Below are 11,423 nucleotides of genomic sequence, written 5' to 3'. Positions count from 1 at the left end.
AACTGTCTTCTTCCCATTTAAAGTTAAGCTCTATGAGATAGTGTCCTTCTTTGTTTTTGTTTACTATTATATTTCATTTTGCCAGACAGATATTTGACACTCAATAATTGTTGAATAAATAAATATTTGAGATGTTGCTTTTACTTTCTTTGCAATGTTTTAGAAAGAAACTCAATAATTTTTTCTCTTTATTTTTTACTCAAGCAAGATCCCATCAGACTTCCTACATGGTAACTTAGCATGTAGGTGCTAGAAATTTTCCAAATTTCTGCTTGTGTGATTGATGAGTCTTTTTTCAGGTCTACAGCTTGAGAACAAGTTAATATATGTAACTTCCAGACCAGTTCCCAGATTCTAGCAGGAACTCAGGAATAGCTTCAGGAATTCTAGCTGTACTCAGGAATAGCTTCTCCTGTCATGTGGCTTATTTTTCCATATCTCTTTATCAAGGGCTCTATATGGATTTTTTTTTTAAGGAGATGTCAGGCTACATTACAAATGTTTTGAATCAGAATCTCTGGGGTGGGTACATGATTGGTTTCTTAAAAAAAAAAAATGTTTTACAGGTGATTCTGACCCCCTCCAAAATTTCTTTTAACCTACTCTGAATAAAAACTACAATTTTTAGCATACACTGTAATAAAGCCACTGTCACTAACCAATGCAATATTTATATATTTGTTCTCATTCACTTTCCTTCTGGTCCTACTTGTGGGATTGTGAAGGATGTCTCTTTGCACCAGAAACAAACAAACACACAAAAAACCATGCAGTTGAGAGACAGCTGGCAAATTATCTGGTACAGACTCCACTTTTTCCAGAGAGCAGAGAGATGGAATGAAGACACATCTTTCAAATAGACTTTGCTTTCTCAAGTTAATGTCAATTTTTGTTTTCTTTTCCTTTTTTTTTTTTTTTTTGCAAGGGAAGATTCACCCTAAGCTAAAATCTGTTGCCAGTCTTCCTCCTTTATCCCCCCAAAGTCCCAGTACATAGTTGAGAATAGTTGCAAGTTCTTCTGGTTCTTCTATGTGAGCCGTCACCACAGCATGACTTCTAACAGACAAGTGGTGTGGTTCCACACCCAGAAACTGAACCTGGGCCACCAAACTTTAACCTCTAGGCCATCAGGGCTGGATTAATATCAATTTTTCTTAATCCATTTCCATGGGCCCAAAAGAAAGTTAACACATTCTGTAATATGTTGTCTTATGATCTTGCAAATTTTTTATTATCTCGACTCTTCAGCAGTATTTTAAATGTGAGGTTGGAAGAAGATGCATCAGGGGTTGCTAGCAAACACAATTTCACATTAGAAATTAATATGGTATGTGAAATATTTGACAATATATGAATGACAAATGTCATGATAGCATAAATCCTCCGTCATACTAGACATAAACTTGAGTAACATGGTTCAAATTGGTTTTAAAAAAAGGTATTATGCTTTTCTCTTTACTTGGGCTTTTAATTTTTCTCCTCCTTTTTCACCTCTACCTATTTTCTGGTCACTGGCTTTATTGAGTTCCAATGACCTGAGCAAATACTTTTTCTTCTATTACTACTAACCATACCTCTCACTTTAAATTTGCATGAATCACATATTCTAATCTTTTTTCCCCATGAATCCTATTTTTATTTTTTTATTGAGTCCATAATAGTTTACATCAACGTGAGATTTCAGTTGTACATTGTTTCCTGTCTGTCACCACCTTCACCTCCTGTGCCCACTCCCCACCCCCCCTTCCCCTGGTAACCACTGAACTGTTTTCTTTGTCCACGTGTTTGTTTATATTCCACATATGAGTGAAATCATATGGCATTTGTCTTTCTCAACCTGGCTTATTTCACTTAGCATAATATCCTCCAGGTCCAAACATGTTGTTGAAAATGGGATGCTGTGTCTTTTTTGTGGCTGAGTAGTATTCCACTGTGTATATATACCACATCTTCTTTATCCAATCATCGGATGATGGGCACTTGCATTGTTTCCATCTCTTGGCTATTGTGAATAGTGCTGCAGTGAATATAGGTGTACATATGTTACTTAGGATTGTTGATTTCAAGTTGTTTGGGTAGATACCCAGTAGTAGGATAGCTGGGTCATGTGGTATTTCTATTTTCAGTGTTTTGAGAAATCCCCATACTGTTTTCCATAGTGGTTGCACCAGTTTGCATTCCCTCCAGCCATGTATGAGCGTTCCCTTTTCTCCATATCCTCTCCGACAGTTGCTGTTTTTTGTCCTAGTAATTATAAACAGATCAATGGATCAGAATTGAAAGCCCAGAAATAAAACCACACATCTATGCATGTTAATCCTTGAGAAAGGAGCCAAAAACATACAATGGAGAAAGGAAAGTCTCTTCAATAAATGGTGTTGGGAAAACTGGACAGCTATATGCAAAAGAATGAAGGTAGACCATTATCTTGCATCATACACAAAAATTAACTCTAAATGGATTAAAGATTTGAATGTAAGAACTGAAACTATAAAAATCCTAGAAGAAACTATAAGCAGTACACTCTTTGACACTGATCTTAGCCACATCTTTTCAAATACCATGTCTACTTGGGTAGGGAAAACAAAAGAAAAAGTTAACAAGTGGGATTACATCAGACTAAAAAGCTTCTGCAAAGAAAAGGAAACAAACAAAATGGAAAGACAATCCAGCAACTGGGAGAAAATATTTATAAATCATTTACCAAACAAGGGGTTGATCTCCAAAATATATAAAGAACTCACACAACTCAACAAGTAAAGTACAAACAACCCAATCAAAAAATGGGCAGAGGATATGAACAGACGTTTTTCCAAGGAAGATATACAGATGGCCAATAGACACATGAAAAGATGCTCAACATCACTAATTATTAGAGAAATGCAAATCAAAACTACGAGATATCACCTCACACCAATCAGAATGGCTATAATTATCATATATTCTAATCTTAATCACAAATGCATAGCCATATCCTAACGAGAACTATAATTCCTTTTCATTTATAGTTTATTATTATAAATTCATAGGTGATTCATTGTTCCATCATAAGTAAAGAGTGTGAGATTTGTCAGTGAAAGGAGCAGAAACTTCTCAAAAATAACATCCTCCTGAATTAATACAACATTGGTTGGAAACATAGCAACAGAAGGATTTTTTGCTCTCCTTAGAAATGTGTTTCACCATCTGCTCTGGCAGGAGGTACGGAATGTCCATCATTTAAGGATTCTAAGTTTGCTTCATTCATGGCTTTTTTTCCATTTTCTGATGCCTTGGTATCTTTTCCTTGAAGTTTTTTCTTCATAGTGAAAATTAGTACAACATATAAAATCAGTGCTGCGAATTTTAAGCTGTCCATCAAGCCCCAGTAGGTATATCTGTGAAAAGAGAAAAAGGTCAATTTTCATTTTAAATTGCGTGGGACAATTTACAGTGCTGCTCTCCAATATGAAGAAGACCTTAAAAGAAAAAAATGATGTTTGAAATTATACATAATATTAAGGCAGCAATTCTAGTGATTCTTTCTATTCAAGCATAAGGAGCTTTTGATTATTTTAAAAAGAATATTAAGCTACAGAAACTAAGGATGGTCAATGATCTACCAGGGTACTTTTCATAACCTAAAGTACATTTGGAATGTTTAACCTTCTCAAAGACAGATTAGTTCATATGTAATGTTAACAGATTATAAAAGAAATAAACTGACTGTGAGATAATGAAATTGAATCCATTTAGATTGAGCCAGGAGCTAACGCTTAGCTTATTGGCTAAATGCAAGCCACAAACCTGTGCTATGTGTCCTACTGGAAGTTTTCAACAAAACCACATAAAATTACCTAGCACACATGGTCTATTCCTATGATTCTGACCGTTGGTTGCACAGTGCAATCACCTGAGGAGATTTGAAAACTCCCATGCCCAAGCCAACCCCATGGCCAATTAAATCAAAATTTCTGAAGGTGGGACACAGAAATCAGTATTTTCTAAAGCTCCTCCTGTGATTACAATGAACACTGACCAAGTAGGTTAGGAAGCACTAACTAGCCTCATGACACCTTTAACTATATGTGGATAAGCTTTCTGCAAAAAATACTTTGAACAATTATTAAGTTTAATTGAAGATGAATGAAATTAATTATATAATTTTGAGCTACTTAATCTTAAGTTTCTTAAAATTGCAATAGAATGTTGTGGTGTACCAAATGTGATAAAAGAAATATTTTAAAAGTCTTCAAATATATTTGCCTCATGCTTGAGTTGTGTCAAGTAGTTACCCACCAATGTTAAACTTTTCAAAATTTCCATTACTATCAAGAAAAATTAACATGGGTTTCTGGTTATGTGACTATTGTTGAGAAAACTTGAATAAGTTGGGTGTAGATTTAGGATTGTTGTCATAATCTAGATTTCCACTCATCGGATTAAGAATTGTTGATATTATTTGCCTATGCGAGATAAAATCAATGAACAATTATCTGGGTACCTCAAAATATTAAATCCAAAAAATTATAAGGTGACTATTTACCATTTGTTGTGTATTTGTTGGTGAATGCACGGCTGTTTTGAAAAATTCTACTTTAGACAATCTTTAGGCAATTACTTTGCAAATTACTTTAGGTAATTTTAGGCAATGATCAAAAGGGAAGTGATAAGGGTCATGAGTGAGCTACAAAGTGGTAAGAGTTCTAAAGAATGGTCATTATTTCCAGCTGGCTGGAATGGTGCAAACTTTAGGAAAGAAGATCACAGAGTTGGAATCATACAGTACAGAGCTTATTCAGACTGCCTTCTTTCATTTAGCAATATACATTAAGGTTCCTCCTTGTCTTTTTGTAACTTGATAGCTCATTTCTTTTTATTGCTGAATAATATTCTGTTGTATGAATGTACCACAGTTTGCTTATCTATTCACCTATTAAAGGACGTCTTGGTCACTTCCATTTTTTGGCAATTAGGAATAAAGCTGCTATAAATGCTTATGTGCATAAGTTTTGTGTGGGCATAAGTTTCCAACTCATTTGGGTAAACACCAAAGAGCATAATAGCTTGATCATACAATAAGCCTATGATTAGCTTTGTAAGAAACTGTCAGACTGTCTTCCAACATGGTTGTCCCATTTTGCATCCCCAATGGCAGTGAAAGAGAATTCCTATTGTTCCACATCCTTGCCAGCATTTGGTACTATTTATTTTTGTTTTTTTTAAGAGCTCTTTATATATTTAGGACATTTGCCTTGTGTCTGTGTTATGACTTACAAATTCCTTTTCTAATTTACATTTTGTCTTTAAAATTTGCTTAAGGTAATTTTTGGGATACAGGGTTTTCAAAATATTTTATCATTTTTTTCTACTATGGTTTTGGGGGTTTGGGACATACTTAGAAACACATTGCTACTTCCTAGATAATGAAAATAAATTCTACCATGATTTCTTCTAATACTTGCCATTTCATATTTTAAATTTATATATTTATTTAACCTGCAATTAATTTTTATTTGAGGTTAAGGTATTATTGCAAATATTTTTTTCTAGATGGCCATCCATTTGTTTTCCTATCAATAGAAGAGTACAGAAACAATTTTTTCCTTTTTTTTCCCATTGACCTGTGACTAGAGCCCATGCTGGTCACTCTCTCTCTTCCTAGAGAAGTCAGGGGCTATTGAGTATAGTGTTTTATTGCCCTCGTTTTAGTATTAAAAGTGTTTTTGGAAACAAGAAAGATTTGACTACAAATTTCAATCTTTTTTCTATTAGCTGTATGATTTTGAACAAGTTACTCATTCTCTTTGATTTTTAGCTTCTTCACGTTTAAGGAAAAAATCCATCTCCTACAGTTTCTATGAATATTAAAATGAAATACCATATTGCCTGATACAACACGGAATACAAAGTTCATTAAATGGTGGCTATCATTATTAATATTATTATCATACTGAAAATGACATCTCATTCTTTAGGAATTAGTATAGTCAAAGGAAAAAATCAATTAACGAAATAGATTTATGGCAACTTACCCATACAATATGGAATTATATATCCTACAAGACCCTCGCTTCCCATGGCTGTTGATAGACCACTTCATACACGCTCTATCAATCAGCGCCCCAAAATATATAGGAGCTGGAATTCCTCCTGCAGTATGAGATAAGAAGGTGTTAATCCAAGGAATATGTTTCAAATGTAACTTGGTGATATTCCAGATCGACACATTTTGGATTAAGTAAAAGTTGAAAATTTTGGAGGCTTAAATCTACTTGAGGGTCAAGATTGTTAGGACTCAAAGGCTCAAACCCATAGTAATATCACAGACATCTTTTATTTACTCTCACCCTCTCAAAATACATGCGGAAGAAGGAACATCATATGCCTGTACACTCTATTCTTATAATGCCAATTAACTTACCATGCCAGAGGGTGGTAAAAAAGGTGAATGTTGTCAGTAAAATGGGGAAGTTATGTTGGTTCCCATGTAATTTTTCTTAGGCAAGGAGAGCTGGAATAGTGGCAGTAGAATTACAACGTCACAGGGAAAGGAAAAAGTGCTCAGTTCGACTGCAAAAAGGCAGGAGACTTTTCAACTCTACTTTTAAGAAAATTAAAAAGTGAATGCCCATTGGAAAACTTTTAGAAATAATCAACAACTAAAGCAAAGTTGCAGGGTATAAAATCCACTTACATAAATCAGTAGCATTTCTATACTCTAATAATGAACTAACAGAAAAAGAGCTCAAGAACACAATACCATTCACAATAGCAACAAAAAGAATAAAATACCTTTGGGTGAATTTAACTAAAGAAGTGAAAGACCTATACAATGAAAACTACAAGACTTTCCTGAAAGAAATTGATGACAATATAAAGAGATAGAAAGACATTCCATGCACATGGATTAGAAGAATAAACATAGTTAAAATGTCCATACTACATAAAGTAATCTACAGATTCAATGCTATCGCAATCAGAATCCCAATGACATTCTTTACAGAAATGGAACAAAGAATCCTAAAATTCATATGGGGCAACAAAAGACCCTGAATTTCTAAAGCAATCCTGAGAAAAAAGAACAAACATAGAGGCATCACAATCCCTGACTTCAAAACATACTACAAAGCTACAGTAATCAAAATAGCATGGTATTGGTACAAAAACAGATGCACAGATCAATGGAACATAATTGAAAGCCCAGAAATAAAACCACATATCTATGGACAGCTAATCTTCAACAAAGGAGCTGAGGGTCTACAATGGAGAAAAGAAAATCTCTTCAACAAACGGTGCTGGGAAAACTGGACAACCAGATGTAAAGGAATGAAAATTGACCATTCTTTTTCAACCATTTACAAAAATAAACTCAAAATGGATCAAAAACCTAAAGATAAGGCCTGAAACCATAAGGCTTCTAGAAGAAAATATAGGTAGTACATTCTTTGACATCAGTATTAAAAGGATCTTTTCAGACACCATGTCTTCTCAGACAAGGGAAGCAACAGAAAGAATAAACAAATGGGGCTTCATCAGACTAAAGAGCTTCTTCAAGGCAAGGGAAAACAAGATTGAAACAAAAAAACCCCCACTAATTGGGAAAAAATATTTGTAAGTCATATATCCGACAAAGGGTTAATCTCCATAATATATAAAGAACTCACACAACTCAACAATAAAAAATCAAACAACCCGATCAAAAAATGGGCAGGAGACATGAACAGACATTTCTCCAATAGGCACAGGAAATGATGTTCATCATCACTGATCATCAGGGAAATGCAAATCAAAACCACACTAAGATATCACCTTACACCCATCAGAATGGCAAAAATAACCAAAACAAAAAGGAGCAAATGTTGAAGAGGTTGTGGAGAAAAAGGAACCCTCATACACTGCTGGTAGGAATGCAAACTAGTGCAGCCACCATGGAAAACAGTATGAGGATTTCTCAAAAAATTAAAAATAGAAATACCATATAACCCAGCCAGCCCACTACTGGGTATCTATCCAAAGAACTTGAAATCGGCAATTCCAAAAGTCCCATGCACCCGTATGTTCATTGCAGCATTATCTACAACAGCCAAGATGTGGAAGCAACTTAATTGCCCATCAACTGATGATTGGATAAAGAAGATACGGTGTGTATATACATATATATATATACAATGGAATACTACTCAGTCATAAGCAAGAATAAAATTGTCCCATTCACAGCAACATGGATGGACCTCAAGGGAATTATGTTAAGTGAAATAAGCCAGATAGAGAAAAGACAATCTCTGTATGACTCCACTCACATGTGGAAGCTAAACATGTAGACAAAGAGAACAGATTAGTGGTTACCAGGGGAAAGGGGGCATGGAGGGTGGGCACAAAGGGTGAAGTGGTGCACCTACAACACGACTGACAAACAATAATGTACAACTGAAATTTCACAAGGTTCTAAACTATCATAAACTCAATAAAAATTTTTTAAAAAAGTGAATGCCAACCCTAGGATTCTCTCCCCAGAGAAGCACAGGCCCAATGTCGCAGAGTGCTGGCTCCCGGCAGGTCATCCTTTCTTGGCTCAGAGCTCTGCTTCCACCTTCTTGGCATCATTAGAGCCCACAATCCTGCATCTTCTCTCCCTTGGTTGCGTGCATTTTTAATACCTCCTGAAGCTGCCTAGGCTGTCCAAGTTAGGCCCTGTGGTGCTGAATTTTGTTTCTGTTAATGTTCTGATCACAATGATGCCTAGGTTTCCAGTGGTCTGTGCCTAATCCAATTTTTATTTGTGGTATATGATTTTGCAGAACGTGAGGCTTCTCAGTAACACATATGTTGCCTTATAGCAGAAGTGCCCATCTGCTCTTATGACTAGATTGACTCAGTTCTAGCATTGTAACTTAACCCAAAGTTTAGGGACATGCTAGTAGAGATCTATCCCTCAGATAGTGGGACTGAAATATTCATGATTTTACTTTGTTCTTCTTTGTATTTTGATGAATGATTTTCAATTTTTATTTTGTTACATAAAAATGGTAGTGATTTATATTTGACAATTTTACTGATCCCGTTTACTTTTAATCAGTCTCAGTTTCCTAAGAGTAAGAAATCTTAGGATGACAAGAGGCTGGTGTCTGAGGCCAGTATATCTGAGGAAACTGGTACTGAGAAAATAGGTGAGAAATTTGCAGGTTTACGCAAATCACAGCCACTCTTTGAAAAATGAAAAATATATGCCAATAATTGATTTTACTCATACAATGCTACTGGTTTGGCCAAACTTAGTGATTTAAATGTTTTATGTGACAAACTTGGTCTTAATCATTACTGGAAGTTTAAAACTTCAAATAACCCCAGCTATTTTCAGTTTAATACATTATATAGACCTTCCACAATTTACACCTATGTTGTATGCAAGACAATTGTTTGTGAATTGGAGGTTTGGTGTCATTATGTATTTTTTCCACAGAAACAGTTAGGTTCTCTTGTGGCGTATTGGACGTATCAAAATAGGCTGCCCACAATTAGGATGGCAAAATTCCTTTTTTCCTGTTTTATGTCCCAGAGGAGCTTCCTCTCTTCTCAGTCTCACTTCAGCATATCAGAAGGAATATGAGACCTCCAGTTGCCATTTTCCAGCCTACATTCTGAGAGTGAACCATCTCCCTTGGATCTAAAGGAACTGTCAGGATGGACAGAGGCTGGGAGATTAGAGAAGCACCGAAGAGAATGCTGGGAAGAGAACTGTAATGGAATCCTGCAGCACTTCCGTCTTCTTCTTCTCTCCCATGCCCTTTATAGTTCCTCTTTTTACCTTTGAGGATCTGTGGCCTTCTCCTCAAATACACTTCTTGGACAACATCTCCAGTGTAATTTGGCCAGAGTTATGCTTCCTTCTTTTGCTTGCAAAGGGTCCCAGGGATTGACCCCTCCTACTTGTTTTCCCTTCCGCCATCAGTGGTTGCTTCCAAGCCATAATCAGTCTTCCACCCCAATCCCTGGATGCATGAGGCCCTTCTCCTACTTCCCAGGGATGAGAATATAATGGTAATAGGTATTACAAAGGAACACGCACAGGAGTTAGGTTAGAAGCTGTTACCAAGAAGACTCTGTATGGTCTACATGGCGAATGGCAAGATGGGAGAAAGGATGATTTCCTAATCTTATGCTAATCACCTCATTTGAATATTTAGAAATAGCCCTTTAACCTCTGGAATCTACAGTCCTACTCTTTAACAACAAAAAACACCAGTTCTTGAGCTTTCTTTCATTCAGAACTCCCCCTTATTCCAAGACGCTCAATTCTAAAATTTTAGTTCTCCTCTCCTCTTGCATTTTTAACTTCTGTTAAAGGTTAGCTGTCCCAGCCTTGGAGAACTAGGCAATTGGAAGTGGGGCAGCAAAAGTCCGCTTCTGTTATTTCACACAATCTCAGCCTGACCAGATCTCCAGGCCTCCCCAGCTGTCTGGGGCCTTACCTCCTCAGTGTGGAAGGCAGGCCCTCCACTCTGCCTGTGGGAAGAAATGTTCCTCAGTCTGAAAGTATAACAGTTTTGAAGACATCTATCTTGGTGTTAGAAAGAAGGTAAAACAAATAGGATGAGTCCTTATTCTAATTTGACTTTCACCAGAATTAACAAAGTCTCTTTTTCGGCCACTCAGTTTTCCTCTCATTATTTTTCATTTACCACAAAAATAAAAATGTTTTTTACTTACACCTTTTTTTCACTTTCTTACAATTGGAAATTAATTGCATTCAGCCTGTGAGCTTTGACACAAAAATTTATATCTTGAATTTATAATCTCTATAGTTATCATACCTAGTGCTCGTATGGTTAGTGCATGAAAACCCACCGCCAGTGATTTCAGTTCAGGTTGAACATTTCTGAAATAAAATAAAGGCAAAGAAACACTAAACATCTCTAAAATACCAGACTGAGTTCAACATTAAAACATTTCTCAGTGTCATTGTTCTTCACGATCAAATGAAAACCCCCAAGTGGATAGCTGATATGATTTAAAGTTAAATTTTTAGTTGTTTTAAAAATAAAACATTTGAATGATAATTATTATTCCCTTATTTATTTAATGTGCTTCGATTTCACAACAATTTAACAAACATTTTCACATTTGATCTCTATAGAATCTTATGAGATAGTGGTTGGAACAGACTTTATTATGCCTTTGAAGAAACTGATTTTGTGTGGCCTATTCGGTTCACACAGGCCGTATGAGCAGATACTAATCTAGGTCTAGGTGTTAGTGGAGCTTTCTACCATCGTTGTTAACAGAAAAGTTGACTAATATGATTCATGAACTATATAATAGAACCAGGAGGGTCAAAAGGTATCTGTTTTGTAGTGTCTAGTATGTTTAAATGTCATTTTAAAAACAGCAAGCAATCTGTATCCTCTCTTAGAAATTAACTCACCCTTGCATTTAGAAAGTTA

At 35.7% G+C, this 11,423-nt stretch overlaps 1 protein-coding gene across 4 annotated transcripts in view; it reads right to left on the bottom strand.

The window, feature by feature from the left end:
- Positions 1-2,673: 2,673 nt before the first annotated feature.
- The window catches only part of SLCO1B3 (solute carrier organic anion transporter family member 1B3), a 77,560-nt gene continuing 68,810 nt past the window's right edge, over positions 2,674-11,423 (bottom strand). For 3 of the 4 annotated variants that reach the window (XM_023642201.2, XM_023642200.2, XM_070269208.1), the window contains 3 exons: positions 10,794-10,858; positions 6,015-6,132; positions 2,674-3,377 (listed from right to left, as the gene is read on the bottom strand). In XM_023642201.2, the coding sequence (XP_023497969.1) occupies positions 3,167-3,377; positions 6,015-6,132; positions 10,794-10,858 (394 nt within the window). In that variant the 3' untranslated portion in view covers positions 2,674-3,166. 4 annotated transcript variants of the gene reach the window in all.

The sequence above is a fragment of the Equus caballus genome, chromosome 6 (genome assembly GCF_041296265.1).
Source record: "Equus caballus isolate H_3958 breed thoroughbred chromosome 6, TB-T2T, whole genome shotgun sequence".
NCBI lineage: Eukaryota > Metazoa > Chordata > Mammalia > Perissodactyla > Equidae > Equus > Equus caballus.
The sequence above is the reverse complement of the archived record's forward strand: the minus strand, read 5'-3'. Positions and strand labels throughout refer to the sequence as shown.